Source organism: Micropterus salmoides, unplaced genomic scaffold, assembly GCF_014851395.1.
Source record: "Micropterus salmoides isolate LMB-PRFRI ecotype aquatic unplaced genomic scaffold, ASM1485139v1 Ms_hic_scaffold_19, whole genome shotgun sequence".
Lineage (NCBI taxonomy): Eukaryota > Metazoa > Chordata > Actinopteri > Centrarchiformes > Centrarchidae > Micropterus > Micropterus salmoides.
This window is the reverse complement of record NW_024041039.1, coordinates 5357319-5373860: the sequence shown is the minus strand read 5'-3', so window position 1 is coordinate 5373860 and position 16542 is coordinate 5357319. Positions and strand designations below refer to the sequence as shown.

The 16542-nt window shown below is 40.6% G+C and overlaps 2 protein-coding genes across 3 annotated transcripts in view; one reads left to right on the top strand and one right to left on the bottom strand.

Annotated features, from left to right (window-relative positions):
• Positions 1 to 5299, top strand: part of strn3 (striatin, calmodulin binding protein 3) — a 31826-nt gene extending 26527 nt beyond the window's left edge. The window contains exons 12-16 of the mRNA XM_038728158.1: positions 218 to 385; positions 472 to 612; positions 690 to 797; positions 1829 to 1915; positions 2067 to 5299. Coding sequence (XP_038584086.1) covers positions 218 to 385; positions 472 to 612; positions 690 to 797; positions 1829 to 1915; positions 2067 to 2236 — 674 coding nt within the window. The 3' untranslated portion in view covers positions 2237 to 5299. The remainder of the gene's footprint in view (positions 1 to 217; positions 386 to 471; positions 613 to 689; positions 798 to 1828; positions 1916 to 2066) is intronic.
• Positions 5300 to 6172: 873 nt separating this feature from the next.
• ccdc65 (coiled-coil domain containing 65) lies at positions 6173 to 16107 on the bottom strand. 2 transcript variants are annotated; one of them, XM_038728162.1, is made up of 9 exons: positions 16018 to 16107; positions 14087 to 14296; positions 12826 to 12993; positions 12561 to 12730; positions 10798 to 10948; positions 10520 to 10693; positions 8318 to 8536; positions 8099 to 8233; positions 6175 to 7335 (listed from the first exon to the last, which is right to left on the bottom strand). In XM_038728162.1, exons 2-9 carry the CDS (start codon positions 14231 to 14233, stop codon positions 7057 to 7059), a joined length of 1443 nt encoding a protein of 480 aa, XP_038584090.1. In that variant the 5' UTR covers positions 14234 to 14296; positions 16018 to 16107; the 3' UTR covers positions 6175 to 7056. The 2 variants fall into 2 exon arrangements, with proteins under 2 accessions (XP_038584088.1, XP_038584090.1); XM_038728160.1 differs by having other exon boundaries at positions 6173 to 7335; positions 8099 to 8536.
• Positions 16108 to 16542: the final 435 nt, after the last annotated feature.

Genomic DNA, 16542 nt, shown 5'->3' with positions numbered 1-16542 from the left:
AAAAATCCTCACTGTTGAAACGTGTCCTCATTTTGCTAAATATTCTTGCTCTTTAAAAAATGTGCTTCACTTTTTAAACATATCCTTACTTTTTAAAAGCCTCTTCCCTCTCCAAGTCTACACTTTGCATTCTGAAAAAAGACAGAAGTATAAAAGCAAACAGCAAACAATAGAGCACAATAATAGCCCCCCCCCCCCCTTCCTCTTGCCCTATCAGATCCCAGCGTCCTGGCAGGGTCATGGTTGGGGCATACGGACGCCGTGTGGGGATTGGCTTACAGCGGCATCAAAAACCGCCTCCTGTCCTGCTCGGCCGATGGAACGGTGAAACTGTGGAACCCGACGGAGAAAAACCCCTGCATCAGCACTTTCAACACAAACAAGGGTGAGGAGAGAGGAGGGAGAGCGCCCCCCAGAGGAGAGCTCAGCAACAGGTCAAACCTTATTTATACCTCTCTGTGTGTTTTGTAGAGCACGGTGTCCCCACGTCGGTGGACTTCAACGGTTGTGACCCCGCCCACATGGTGGCCTCCTTTAACAGCGGAGATGTGGTGGTGTACGACCTGGAGACTTCCCAGAATACACTTGTGCTGAAAGGGCAGGGAGAAGGCAGTAAGAGACACACACAGATTCGACAGAATTATCTAATAATGTGGTTGTAGATGAAAATAACCCCCCTCCCTCCTCAGCCCTCCCAGGATCGAATCACATCAATAAGGTGGTCAGTCATCCCACGCTGCCGGTCACTATCACCGCTCACGAAGACCGACACATCAAATTCTACGATAACAAGTCAGGTTAGTCGATCTCTCTGCCTTTATCCTATCTTTAGACACGAGAAAGCTGGAAGTTTTGATTTCCCTGGACCACATGTTCTGAGAAGATGCTGTTTTTTTCTTAGGTTTAGAATTAATTACTATCACAAGAAAATGTTACGTTCTTCCCAGGAATTCTACTTTTATTATTATTATATTAATTTACATGTGTTTATGTGGTAGGGCTGCTACTCCCTTTTTAGATGTCACCAATGACTTGCGAGGGGCAAGTTCACCACCTTACACACTTTACCTCTGCTGGTCTCGGGGGTGAGCTAACTAGCTAAAGGCAATTAGCAGCAGTTATGACCTGAGGAATGATAATGCTGCCTCTTATTTTTGGAGTATGAACAGCAGGTTGGAGAGTCTCATCTCGTACACGTTGTAGCTTTTAATGAACTCTCTAAAAGAAAAAATTCAACATAAAAACATCATCTTTGATGTTCTGCTAAACTCACACCAAGTGAACGTTATCGGTAAGATTTAAAATCACAAACTGTGATGTTAATACCGGACATCTGACATTTAGACGTGCTGCGTCGAAATAGCTCACATAACTTGTAAAGTGGTACTCGTCGTCTTATTGGGCCTTTTTGAGAACTTGAGACGCACTGATATTCTCATAAAAACAACAATTTTAAGGTTGTAATTTAGCCACGACAGTTCAGTAGAAGCATTAATGATCTATGAAGATACTGGGATTTCACAGGTGCTGTCTGGGTAATGAGCAGATTTATGCCCATTCCTGGGAAAAAACCAGGATCTCAGTTCCTGATGTTAATCTCTAGTTTCAAAACCTTCCAGCAACAAACACCTTTTAAATTTGGAGCAAATACAATTGCAAACAAAACGTTTAACAGCTTGTGAAGACATTTCAAATAATGTAATAAAAACGGTTATGAATTGGAACGATTTCAAATTATAACTTTGATATTAAAAGATTATTCATTGAGCACTAGTGTTTACCTGTCTGTCTCATCTACCTGTCTGACCTCTCATCTGTCTGGGTGCAGGTAAAGTGATCCATGCCATGGTGGCTCACCTGGATGCAGTGACCAGCCTGGCTGTGGATCCTAACGGGATCTACCTGATGTCTGGAAGTGAGTCTCTTAAAGTAGTTTGTTTGATTAAATGTTTCAAGATTGAACTCAAGATCGGTGATTTCTCACCTCCTCTTCATCCTCTTGATCTCGTCTTCTACCGCTTCCTACGTCCTTCCTCTTGATGATTCCTTGTCTTCTTCCTCCTCAGGTCACGACTGCTCTCTGCGTCTATGGAACCTCGACAGTAAAACATGCGTCCAGGAGATCACAGCTCACCGGAAGAAGAGCGAGGAGGCCATCTACGATGTGGCCTTCCACCCCTCTAAGGCCTACATCGCCTCCGCCGGAGCCGACGCCCTCGCCAGGGTCTACGTGTAGAAGAAGCAGAGGACTGTGGGGCGAGAGACAGACAGCGAGAGAGAGAGAGAGACGGGCTACTCTGTTCACACAGACAGTATTCAGGTCTGTTCAGGTCACTGAACACAGAATATAAATTAATGAGAGACTGGAGGTGACGGGATCTCCATCAGACAACTGAACACACACACACACACACACACACACACACACTGTTTAGGGTAGGAGGCGGAGGTTTGTTTCCCGCCAACTGACTGAGGAAACTAAGAGACGTTCAGCAGCAGAAACACAAACGTTGTGCAAACGTTGTCTAAACCCTGCAGGTCGACACTGAGCAGCTCACCTGTCATGTGATGTTGCCTCCGTCTGCAGAGTCCTGAACGCTGCTCTGATGACACTACATGAATCCCCCCCACACACACACACACACACACACACACACACACACACACACCTCCTTCGCCTCGTGATAACACTAGTCTGAGCCCGCAGACATAAAGGAAAAATCCCGCCAAAATCAGTCATGTTCTTGTTTCTACGTTCAGCAGTTTTTTACCTTCTTCTGTGGTGGCGACGTTTCCTGCAGCTTCAGTTTGTGGTTTGACAGCAGAGACAGCTTTCAGAGAGCTTTGTTCGTTCTTTGCTGTGAATGCGTTGACGCTGATGGCTACCTTTCCAGTTTGTTTTTTTATTTTTATTGTCTTTATTTGATAGCAATGACGGGAAAGAGGTGATTGGAAACGAGGGACGGACTTTCATGGTCAGCACGTTAACCCTGAAGGCTTAACGATGCCATCAAATTCACGGCAAGTTTGAGTCCCCACGTAAAGTCTAACTGGCTGCTCGGACAGAAGCAGACGTGAAGTTAACAGTTAATACAAAGGAACATATTTGTCCACTCACAGGTTCACACTCTTCACTCGTCTTCAACACGACGAGTGTCAGCTGTTGGCCAGTTTGTTGACACTACGTGAGATGACCTCTTATCTCATCTGAACGGCTGCTCCTAATTACAGCTGTATAACGTGAATACAGCGTTACTTCTCTGTGATTCAGTAGAAGTTAATTGATTTATTTTTTGAAATTACACAGCCATACATTTTGGGGTCCCTAACAGAGAAAAGACCCACGGTGCATTGCAGCAGCAGGGCCGCTTTCATTTCAAAACTTCTTTGCTTTTTCTCTTTTACTTCAACTGAAGAATTGGTGCTTTTGTTTCTGAGCGTTCGCACTTGTCAGTGGTGAATAAACGCAGTGCTGCGAGTTCCTCCTCCGTTATTGAAGATTTAAGTATCTTTTTAATGGTGCAAGATGTGTTGGCGTCTGTTGGAAAGTGGAAAGTCTCGTGTTTCTGTGCGTCGCTGCTGCAAAACATGAAAAAACATCAGACATGTCTCCTGATGGTTGTCAAAAGACACTTCAAGATAATAGTAGAAATCAACAGCCTGAAGGGAAACTACGTTCACCTAAGAGTAAAAGAAAACGGTTTAATCAGTGGAATGTGGCACATTATGAACTGAACAACAGAAGAACATCTGAGGGGGATTTTTCCTTTAAAGCTTCGACCTCCAGCTGCAGCAGAGTAAGAAGAAGAAGAGAATCCAGCTGCTTATAACAAAGGAACAGAACATTTGGTGTTTTAACCCACTGTGGTTTTGTTGTATTTAAGTTTTAATCTGAACCAAAGCTTCAGGAAGAGATGTTGACGTGTCTTATCTTTTTTACAGCCCCAGTAAGGAAAATAATCAAAGAAATTTAAGATTTTAAAATATGTCAAGTAAACTGAACATTCGCTCTGGATTTTGTTTCTAGAGACGGGTTAAAAATCTGATATTCTGTTTCCTGTCTCTCGACGAGGTGTGAGCTGATTTGGACGTCTGTCCTGACATCCCTTAATACACCCCCACCTCAGCCCCTGGTGGGCCAATCAGAGCCCTGCGTTTCAAACCACCGAGGTAACGAGCGAAGGATTAAGACGTCAGCGTTACTGTAGTTGCATATGGACGTTTTCTGTTTGTGTAAAATAAATCTAGTTTTTATAATCGTTTTTATAAACGTGGAAACGTCTAGTTAACGGCACCGAGGACGATTCTGGTTCCTCATTCCCGTCAAGTCCTGCCATCACGACGCTCAGAGGCCCCGCCCTTCTACTTCCTTTTTTCCTGTCGCATGACAAGCCACGCCTCTGTCGGAAGATTTCACAAAATGTAGAAAGTAAAGGAGGGAGGGAGGAGCTGCTGAGGAGTGTTGAGACTCGGCCGAGGAGGAGGATGGTGCTTGGTGCTCTGATGGTGATTGGTGTCAGCACCTGAACGCACCACAGTGTCGGTGTAAACGGCCGATGATGCTGCAGTAAAGGTCTTGTTTATGGAGAAGCTGCAGGTTTGAGGCTCATCGAGGAGCCTGGAAACCCCACCGGTTCAGGTGGAGGTGTCGCCCCTCTCAGCTGCTGCTCCTCCTCCTCGTCTTCATATCACTGTGTGAGTTTTCACTTTGAGTACATTTTCTTCATCACAGCTGAAGTTATTTATATCATTAAATGGTTTTTAGTCTCGTCCTTACAAGAAGAAGAACCGGTTTGAGCACCCAGGAGAAACGGTCCAATCAGAGGCCTCCTGGGGCGTGTTTTTGAAGACAAAGCTGCCATCTGATTGGCTAAACATCCCTACCTGCTCTGACAGGCAGAGCTTTTCTTTATCGTTGTGGTTTGTTCTCCACAGTTTCTGGTTTAATTACATTTTTTTAACTGAAGGGATTTGTAACTCAAGTTGCTTCTGATTGATCACAACAGAATCTTTTATTTTGGTTTTGACCCGCGCTACAACTTACTGTGTAACTAAAGACTTTTTTTTGTTTTTGTTTGTGTAATGCATGATTAATACAACAAAAGTATTTTTTCTAGTCTTCCGGAAAAATTGAGGAAAAAAGTTCTGATCAGTTTGCGAGTTTTGTAAGTTTTTTTTTTTTTGTTTTTTTTGATTTACAAACTATGAAACAGCAGATTTTAAAGATTGTACCACATAACAGAATACAACTGTATATAAAATGTCTATAATAACTATTAAATGGTGTACCTGTACAGAGGCCGCTGCTCCGCTGATCATTCTGTTTTATTAATATCTTCTGACTGCATTAAAAGCCTCAGGAAATGCACCACCAAAATAAAAGTTGAGGTAAATACTTCAGTTTAAGGTGTTCTGTAGATTTAAAAAAAAACAAAAAAAAAAGGTCAAACATTTTAAATAACATCACAGCACTATTTTCCCGCTATGTGGCCTAAAGTGTGTGGACATCCCTATTTGGGCACTCTTGTTCTGGCTTTGTTTGTCCTGGTTTGGGCTCTAAAGTTCAAAAGAAATTAAATCTTGGTGCGACTGGATAACCAGTGGGTCTGGACGCCCCCAAAAGGTCACAAGATAAATCATAGATGATTAATGGGAGATGAATTAATCAATAACACAGAACTGTTATATATTTTCGGACAAAAGTTTTACATCTTTAAGGCTCTTAGGATTATTCTCATTAAACAATCTGAGTGCACACTATCAGTCATTAATAAACTATATATTACATGAAACCTTTAACGAGGGCCAGAGGTCAAAAAGTTGGAAACAACTGTTGTAAACTATAGTCGGTCCAGATCCAGGACCTGGAGGACTACATATCATGGTTGTGGATCACTGTCTCGCATTATTGGGACATTTCAGTCACTGAGCTGCTCAAATGTTGAAGAAATGAAATCCATGAGATTATTAAAGTTAGTTAAAGTTTTTTTTCTGACCTTATAATTTCAAATTCTTGTCAGCAGTTGAGTTCATGTTTTGAACATTCCTACCAGAGCTTACTGGGAGCTGATTAACTGATTATGTCAGTCGACAGAAACGTATTTGTCAACTATTTCGATAATTAATTGTTTAAGTGAAGGAAACGTCTGATTCCAGTTTCTTCAGTCTCATATTTTCAATTTCTTTTATCACAGTAAACTGAATATCTTTGGGTTTTAGACTGTTATTCAGACATTTAAAGAAGTTGGGCTCTAAAAAGTTGTAACGGAAATTTTTCCCCAATTTTCACATTTAAAAATTAATCGATAATGAAAATAATCAATAGTTGCGGCTCTGTGTTTTTGTACCAAACTTAAGGAACTGAAATTCCCGAAACCAGAGCCGTGATGCGTTCAGAACAGCTTCAATATTTTGGGATTTGAGCCTCTAGTTAAATCAACTTTATTTATATAGTACATTTCATACAATGTGAGTTAACCGACAACAAATATGAACAAAGTAAAATCATAATTATTTACCCCCCCCCCCCCACTCACATACCCAGAGACAGACAAGACAGGTGGAGACACAGTGTAGCCGTATGCGTGAGACAACGGGAAGGTCTGCTTTTTAAATACAGCACAGGTGTTGTACATCTGATCATCATCATCACTTCTTGGGTTCAGTTGGGAGACCGGTGTCTGACGATTTGAGAGTTCTGAAGGGTTTGTAGGCAGGTCAGGGCGAGACCATTAAGTGATTTGTAAACAGTGAGCATATTTTGAAATTTTGTATTTTAAGTGATGTTGTCCAGGTGAGTACTCTGGCTGCAGGATTTCCCCACACTCGAAAAGACAATCAGGAACACCTGAGCAAGCCTCATCAGCTGATGAAAGCTGCTGGGAAAAGTTAAGTAATTAACCTTGAATTTATAATATTATACTAAGAAATCAGTGTTTATTTTGATATATCACGAAAGAAAACACCAACAAAATTAAAAGTACCGGGTATTATTTAACTGTGCAGCTTTTTTTTTTGGAAAATGTTTGTAATTCAGTGTTTCCTGCAGTAACAGTCCTAGAGTGAGTGTTTGACAACGTGAACAGCTTCAATGACATTGTGGCGTCTGGTGGGGTCCGGTGGGGCCGCGGCAGCCGGGGCCTGGTGCACGGTGAGCAGATTGTGTCGTCCGTCGAGGGTGTCGCCGCTGACCGTCATGGCGTCCAGGTGCTGACGAAGCAGGAGCCTCAGCTGCTGGTTTTCACGGCTCAAATCGGCCTTCTGTTTCTTCAGAGCTTCCCGCTGCAGCACGGCAGCGTTGATGCACCACGTCACCTGCTGCAACTCGGGTATCTCCTACAGATGGACACAAAGGTCAGTGTGCTCCACAGTTTGGGGAATAAGTTTACTGTTCAGCTTGTGTGTCACTTTCAAATGGAAGAGAAAAGCAATTTATGCTTCATTATCAACCTGGAATATGAAGCTGTAGCTGCAAAAAGCTGATAACTTTTGTTATATTTGTGTGGATGCTATGTGGGTGTTCTTTTGAGAGTAAATAAACACAAATCTACCGACTCGTATATGCTGTATCAAGAAAAGGGCTGGAGAAAATAAAAAAATAACAAATCAAAATGCTAAAGGATTACCAACACTAACAGACCCTAAAAGAAGTTGAACTATCAACCACACTGCAGCAGCGAGTCTCTCCAAACTACAATCGTCAGGAACTACATCCAGACCAGCAGGTACTGAGTCTGACTCTGGTACATGAACCAGTCTGGCGAATCCTGCAGCAGAATTATTCTTTGGCTTACAGATCCAAGCTCAGCCAGTACGGGACATGTTGGCCGCAGGAAATATCTGGATCTTTAGCTGCTAAATTCTCCACTATGTTCACCAGTTAGTCTCTAACTGTGTCTGTCTGCTGTTTGCTCAGAGTGCAAGGTTGTGTCTCGTTCCTGAAAGCAGTCCAAAGTACCAGTCCAGACCTGCTAGATGCTGAACTAGAAAGTCCTAGAAGAAAAGGTTTGTTTGGTCACTACCACATACAGGAACAGTCAGTCAGAGGGAAGCGGCCCGAGGTCAAACTGTAACACTGGAGCTCTGAATCTCAACCCACCTTTGCTGGTTCCTCTGTCTCAGGTCCTGCTCTCTCCTGTCTGACGTCGTCTGCAGGGAATACTGATGATAAGACTTGCTTCTCCTCGCTCTCCAGCTTGCGACACATTTCGGCGACACGTAAAACCTTCTCACCCTGGATCACCACAGTGAAAATGAGTACAGAGAGGACACACAGGAGGAAATACACAGTGGACAGACTGCATGTGAGACGTTTCACCTTGGAGATGACTGCCTGCAGTTTCTTGGCGGCCTTGTCGCTCTGGACGGTGAGGTCAGTCAGCTGTTTTCTGGCCGCTGTATGAGCCTGAGTCAGCTGGTCCCGGAGCATATGAGTCTTCCTGTTTACCTTATTTCTGGCAGCGTTCAGATCTTGTTCCACCGACTGGTTTTCAATTTTACTGTAGTTCATCTTCGCCCTCAGCTGAATGGCAATATCCTGAGAGAGAGAGAGAAAGGAAACAAGATGGAGGCTTTAACTTAACCCTGTGATGCTACGTTACACCAGGCTTTACGCCTCCTCAACTTGTCTCTGTTCTCTAACTTCTCATCTGACTCTGGGGAAGATCGGGGATTTTAAGGATTTCCCAGAAATCCTTCATGACAGCTATCGGCTCCATGAACATCAGCTCTCTGAGCATCTGAAACTGGACGGAAAACTCGTCTGTCTTTGTCTAATTTATAATCCATTTCCAAACTTTTATAAAACTGCTTCATGATGCATTCGTTGGAAACGCAATTTTTTTATTTTTTTTTAAAGCTGGAATCAGTTTCTTTGAAACGGTATAAAGTTTTTTTTGTTTGTCCACTAGAGGGCAGCGTAACGAGCTGTAAACACTCATACTGTATTATCAGCTTATAAAAAGTTAACGTGTTAGCAACCAGCTGCCTGCTACCACATCTATCAGTTATGCAGCAACATGGTCATCCATCAGGAGACGTGTTTGTAATGATGATGAATGTCCACTATGTTCAGTGTCATGTAATAATTGAGAAAGAAATATTGATCTTGGTTCTCGCTTTAAAGGTAACCTAATATGCTGCATTACCAGCCCTGTAAAGTAGCTTTGCGTGATTCAAAGTTCAAAAATCTTACACTGGCCCTTAACACATCACAGATATGACCATTCCCCATGGGACCTTTTATTTCGGGGAAAAATGGGTACAATAGTCAACGGCAAGAGACAAATTATCTTGTTAGAATTGTGCCCTGAATTACACAAATAACGTTGGTCAATTTTTAATATAAATTAAGTCAAAGTTGTTGTTCATAAAAACTATAAAGTAACATTTTAGCTTTGGTGTGAAAACCGTCGGCAACATGTTGGCGCGGTAATGCTAGCTAACGCTCATTGCTTGGTTGCTACTAGCTAGATAACTTGTTCCAAGCAGAAATATCTCACCTGATGATGACATGATTCTGTCTTTTTATCACATCATCTACACATGGAAGCTCTTTGACGTTAGCTTCAGTAACGTTTCAGTCATTGAGAGAAAAAGTTACGTGACTTTTGGGTTTGTGGACTTGGTAATTATGTATTTTCAGTCTTATACCTCAACAGTGTTACATCAAACTGCAACTTAATTGACTTTCAAATGTACATTTTAAATAGACATTTGTGTAATTCAGGGCACAACTCAAACGGGATCAAAACATTTGTAGTCTTTTGCTATTGACTACTGTAAATTCTCTTTCCAAAGTAAGGTCCACAGGAAGGGGAGGGACTTAAGCTCTCTATGACACCAAACTGAGCCGTGAGTAGTAGAAAAAAACTGTTGAAACCAGAGTGTTCACAACAAGGGAAAATCTGAAGTTTGAGATTTCTTTTAAATACGTTTACCTCATTATTTGAAGCTTTGGCCACTTTGGTAAACATGCAACATTTGTAACATTATAAATATGACAGGAAAAAGCATAACAAGTCACCTTTAAGAATTACATCTGTCTTTTCTAGCTTTTTGGAACTTCTGCGTACATCAAGGTCAAGAACAAACTTTCATGGTTAACATTGACCAAGTATGAGTGAACAGCTTGTGTCGTAAAATACACTAGACTGCTGCTGTTCTCTTTTTCTGGATGCAAAAGGAAAGAAACTAGCGGGCCGTGCTGAACAGATACCAGACACCAAACTGGTGGATAAAGGTATGACTGTTTTTTGACTTATCAAAAATGCACCTGCCGTAAATTTGTCGCTCTGTGAGTAATCCCAGGTGCTACAACAATTGTTTCCTCTACAGACATTTATCTTGGACACTTACATTTCCATGAATGGCCCGAAATATTCCTGCAATCTGAAAACACTTTTATGAATCGGATTATTTTGTGGTCGCAGTAAGAGCTCTTAGGAGGAATTTGCTTTAAAAACAAAATGAAATCACATGATCAGATTAAATCGCCTCCATGAAATAAACTTCCACTGACCTGCAGCCTCTTCGCCTTCTTCATGTCTGCGTCGGCCATCTGGAGGAACTGTTGGTGCTTGGAGAGCAGGATGTCGAGCGCCTTTGTTTCCTTGCTGCACATTTGCACAGCTTCCTGGTGCTGAAGGGTCTTCTGTTTCAGCTTGTCCATGTCCTCCAGGTCCAGAGCAGCCTTCTGTCCACACACAGAGGAGACAGGAGACCAGCCTCAGAGACTCAAATCAGGACACCTGTATATCTGACTTCAAAAGGAGAGAGGGATCTGGCTCTGTGAGATACCCTGTCTTCATGAGCGCTCTCGTACGATGCGATGCTTTCACGGTACAGTCGGTGGATTTCACTCATCACTGTTTTGTGTTGCTGCTCCACCGTGAACGTTGCGTCCTCCAGATCAGCTCGCTGCTGCTCAGAGTGCAACAATATCTGCTTCCTGAAAAACAGACCCCGTTCACGCCAGAGAGAATAATGCAGCAAAGCAGGACCCCCAATGAATTTGGTGACACCGTGACTTTTCCAAATGTCCACCCTTTGTAAGATGTTCACTGTCAATTACATCAGATCTGCGAGGTGGCTAGACTACTGGTCTTACTGTTGCAGTGCACTGTCTAACATTGTTAAAGTAGCCAGAAAAATAATTTGCACACAATAGCTTTCTTTGGTAGACATCTACTGTATAATAGACAAGTATTATAGCCAGCGCTAACCACCCACTTTTGGAGGAGTTTGTTCTTCTCCCCTCTGTGTGAAGATGCAGATTCCCCAGGTTAAAAACCAACACATATACAAATTTTCCTTTTCTGCTGCTCAGAAGCACCCTACAGTGTGTTGATGCTACCATTTCGACTGAGTACTTTCAGACGAACAAATTGATGATGTACATGGTAACAGTGCTCTTGTTTTTTTTTTTTTGTTTGTTTTTTTTTACCCAATTGAAAATCAAATTTCCCCTGGTGGAACAATAAAGATTGAACTGAATTGTTAGACCTCAATCATTGTAACCCAGCTTTTTTAATGGTATGCACATTGGTAACTTATTAAAGATATAAGCAGCTGCTTTGTAGCGTAAAAAAGAGAAATTAAATGATGCATAAGACTCATGATGGACAGCATCAAAATAGATTCCGTCTTTCTTTATTGTACTTCTTACCCCCCCTTGTCAAAATTTGGCGCCTACATTACCCACAATGCAACGCTTCTCCGAAAGTTGTGAAGTAGATTGTGATCGATGTGTTATGCTACCAACGGCTAATGTAGCCTGCAGCAGATATGAGCAGCTTTTCTGGAACCACTTGAGCCAATTGTTTTTTTCGAAAATGGGTTAATTACTTGAAGCTTAAGTCACAGTGAGCTCTTCCGGTGAAGCGGAAGGCTGCAGGCAAATTAGGCAGTCTAGCTGGTGGACAAGAGGCTTTTAACACACCTCGATGAGCAGTGTTGGGAAGTACTTTACTTTTGTAGAAAAGTAAAGTACTTCCCAACACAGTTTAGAACCTGAAGCATCTTTGCTTTGATCACGTTTTGGATTTAAATTATCTTTAAAAATTCTTCACATTAAGACTGGACATCATGTCCTATTTACAAATAAATATTGGTGAATGCATGTATTGTGTTATTGAGGTGACAGTGCTGGGAAAATATGGCCTAGGTTAGGTGTGCCTGTGTAACTATGGCAGGGGGTGATTGTGTGGGACGGGGAACGCAAACATTCAAAGATTTCAAGACAACTTAGGCAGTGCCAGTGACATATTGCATCCAAAGCAGCAGTTGCCGACACGTCACGTGACAGTTTATGCAACGAAGTGACAGTTTATGCAACGAAGCAACCTTTGAAGCAGTGGTTCTGTGTTCGGGGTTTAAAGCACGTATCGAAGCTTCAGTTTCGCACTGCCGTCACTAGTCTGGTGAGCTGGTTTTAACGTGAAATTGAACTCCCAACACCTGGAAACCTGCTGATCGGTTGTGTTCACCTTTTAAGAACCTTTCTGTCACAGCTGTGTTGAACACTGCAGTGTGTGGGGGGCGCTGTGGCTCCTCAGACTGACCTCTCAGAGCTGAACCTGGTGCTGAGGTGCTGCAGGCCGGCCTCCCACTGCTGCTGCACAAACGTCAAATGTTTGGCCTGCTGAGCCCACAGCTGCTCCATATGCTGCAGGTGAATACGCCGCACCTGAGCCGACTGGCGCTCCGCCTCCTGCAGGTCACGCTCCAGATGCTGCAACACAGAGAAACAGGAAGTGACAAGCTGAGAGTCAACACGTAAACTCTCGGGGATGTGGAGCAGGTCGGATCCTGTGTAGTGTCGTTCACCTTGATGACGCTGTCCAGGCCGTCCAGGTGCTTCTCAAACGTCTGACTGAGCACCGTGATGTCTTTACGCAGCTCAGCAGCTCGAGTCTGACGGAGAATCGACCGCCAGCCGTCGTTCAGCTTCAGCAAGTTCATTGCAGTGTTCCTCTCTTCCTTCTGCAGCTTGTCCTGAATTCAGAGAGAGGAAATAATCGAAATCTTCAGTGGATGAAATATTGATAAATTTTTCTTTTTGGATTGAATTTATGGGAATATACAGAACTAACTTTTAATTTGAAAGGGCTACTTTTTATGAAGATTAGTTTTTTTTGCTGAAAACATCTGAAATTTCATCTGAAGTATTTCTTGTTGAAGCTCCTTAAAGAATTTTAGTGTAAGTTGAAGGTTATTAACTGAAAAGAGATCAGTTCTGAATCTGTAGTTGATGTGAAAGTGAAACAGTTGAAATGTCATTTAATGAGCAGAGATAAAATCAATGCAACTGTCAGTTAAAGATAAGAGCCACTGAAATGTCAGTTGGTGTGTTATGAGTGAAAGCAGGTGAGTCAGGTGATAAATAAGAGATTTAAACAATTGAAGTGTTTGAAATAAAGATAAATACACAAACATGTTGCACATGCTAAAGGTATCAAATATAAATTTCAGTATCAAATTTTCAGCTCTGTTTGTCTATATATGATATTGGCATTATGCAGATATTGATTTTTGCAATTTCTATTCAAATATCTATATAATAACTCAAAACATTTCTGAGCCAGAATATTTAAAATATTTGTTTCTAAAATTCTGTTAATGTACTGTATTGATTCTGCAGCTCAGCTCTGTAAACAATTGTTACACTTGTCTTTTTATAAAGCATTTCATTGTTTGTGTTAAATCACACCACTTTTGTTTGAAAATAAAGTATTTTATTTATTAAAATAAAATCCATGTTAATATATCTGTACATATTTTTTTTTAAACATAATATCAAACATCTTTCGAAGTCTTGGAACAATCTAGTGGATCGTTGAACCAGTTATGAAATTCATATAAAGAATAACAGACGCTTTGTAGTCTGAATATTATTCTGCACACCACACGTTCATCAGGACTAAAATATATATGTAGTAATTCATAACAGGAAAGCATTTAATTAAAACATTTCAAGGGTACTTTTTGGATTTTGTAAATATGAACAATCAACATCACTAACTTGACTTATTTTAATGACTTTGTCTACAATTTTTTGATTAGCCCAGCCATTATTGATTATTGTTACCTTGAGGAAGAGTGTGAGGATCTCTTCTTTCTTCTTGGCCATCTCCTCCTCAGCCTGAGCTCTCTGCTGAAGGTACAGCAGTCTCTCCTCCTCCGTCTTTGCACCACCACCTTTAGCTCCTCCACCTTTCTTTGCTTTCTTCGGCATGGTCCCTCCTCCTCCTCCTCACTCTGCTGGCCACTGCTTTGTTTATTATCTGACAGTAAAGCTCTACAATGGAATCAGAATCGGTTTTATTGAAAAGGTCCATTTTTTCACATACGAGGAATTTGCCTTAGTATAAATCGGTGCTTATAGTACACATGAAAATAAATAGAAATGTAAATATATAGAAAGTAAGGAGATCAAAAAATGTATACAAAAGTATACAAAAATGTTGTGAGGATGGGGTGAGGGCTGAACGTGAGTGTTATAATTGATTTTTGTGCTGTAATAAGTGTAAACATGACTTTCTTTTTCTACAGGGGTCCATACACAAGTACCACATTTGGTTTGGGTCCCCTCTGCAAGCCAGTCTAAAGGAAGTAGGGTTTATCTAGAACAAAGCAGGTGAGTGTAAAGGTCAATAAATCAGGTTTGGTATAGTGGAAGACATTACATCTGGTACTTTTGGACTCAAAATACCTGCTGAAAATAGATAGATGGATATACATGTGCTGATATACACAAACAAGACGAGATATAAATACTAAACTAAAATATGTTGGTGAAATAAAACTACTTCTAATGAATACAATTATAGGGCTGGCTGCAACTAATGATTATTTAAATTACCAATTATTTCCAATTTCTCCAAATGACACAAATATGCTAAGCTTACAGAACAAATCTTCACATTGGAAAAGCTGAAACTAGAATATATTTTTGTTTTTTTGGCATTTTGTTTTAAAAGGACTGATTATAAAATGTATGATGATTGACTTTCAGCACTACATTGTTGTTCTGGGCAACTGTACTGCTATGTTGATTTATTTGAATGAAAAGGTGCTTCATTCAAATGGCACAGATGAAAATAACACAACAAGGAATCTACATATAGCTACAAAAACACACATGTAGTAATACAGGATTAGGACAGAACTTTAGTAACCTAATGAAATAATGTTAGTATTATCATTCCTAAAATAAGCAATTCCTCCCAGTTAAACAATGGGGAAAAAATGAAGAGAAATAAAATAATTATGTTGCAATTACGATCTAAACTAATTCAATTTAGGACGACTTGATGACTGAATTCAGGACATTATAACAGTGTTTAAATAGTGATTTTAAAGTCAGTTTCATGAAGCTGGAAGATTACTACAAGTTAAAGAAGAGTATAAAGCAAAGGGATGCTGAAGCTCCCTTTCTACTAACTCGTGTTTTTCTGATTAAATGATAATTAGTACATAAAATGATGAGAAATGTGCTAACTGCCTTAGACTTGTGGGGGTTTGGAACAGTGGTGGAAGCATTAATCACTTTCAGAGTATAGTTTAAAAGCTATTTGCAAGTTATCAAGTAAAAGTCCTGCATTTAACATTTTGCTGAAGTACAAAAAGTGTACAAGTATTAGCAAAAGTCAAGGTATTAAGCTCAGTAACACAGTAGGATTATAATTAGAGCTATCGATGCATTCATGTGTTCATCACTTTAATGCTGCAGCTGCTTAAGGTGGATTCTGTTTATTTAATATACTTCTGTTAATCAGTGATAAAACACCAGGATTTATTCGTCGATGTGCTGAATAATATGAATCTGCAAAGTGACATAATAACTAAAGCTGTCGTATAAATTTAATGGAGAGAAGAAAAAAAATAAAGTAGGCCTAAGTGATACTAAAGTGATCTCGCCCTTATTGAAATCATTAACTAACAGTTGGTATGTTACACCTTTAAACATTAGACATTTAAAGTTACTCCGGCGTGACTGTGTGAATGTTTCTAACTTACCTGTGAGCGAAATAATATAATAATAATAATATATAATGTGTCCCGTGTTTTGTGAAGCTGCGTGCTGCTCGTCTGTTTGGGTTCCGTCTTCATGGCAACAGCGTCTCCAGAGACGCCATGTTGGTCGACTAGAGGTCACGTGACAACACTTTGTTGTTGTTGTTGTTGTTTTTTATTTTAACAAAAATAGAGCCTGTGGACAACCATAAGGGCCAAAATTATTAAGTTACACACTTTCAATGGTACTTTTACTACTTGTATTTGAATACTTCCTGTGCTACTTTCAATGTAGGTGTTTATTTTGTCACATTACAACAGGTTTTGAAGTGAAACTGAGTTTGTAACTCCCTTCTGCTAAGTATCAGTCAATAAACAGTTATATAAAAGTAATTATTATATTTTTTATTCTACTTCTGCACAGTGGCTTTCAGAGGGAAATTTTATACTTTTTACTCAACTACATTCATCAAACAAGTTAGTTAGTTGTGAATATATGCATAAAATTTACGATATAAATAAATTATG

Excerpts from the sequence above, each read along its gene's own strand:
- ccdc65 (XM_038728160.1), bottom strand. The coding sequence starts at position 14,233 with ATGCCGAAGAAAGCAAAGAAAGGTGGAGGAGCTAAAGGTGGTGGTGCA. Across the intron at positions 10,949-12,560 it reads ACCAGGTTCAGCTCTGAGAG|GAAGCAGATATTGTTGCACT; the intron begins GTCAGTCTGAGG and ends TCTGTTTTTCAG. Across the intron at positions 7,336-8,098 it reads AGACAGAGGAACCAGCAAAG|GAGATACCCGAGTTGCAGCA; the intron begins GTGGGTTGAGAT and ends GTCCATCTGTAG.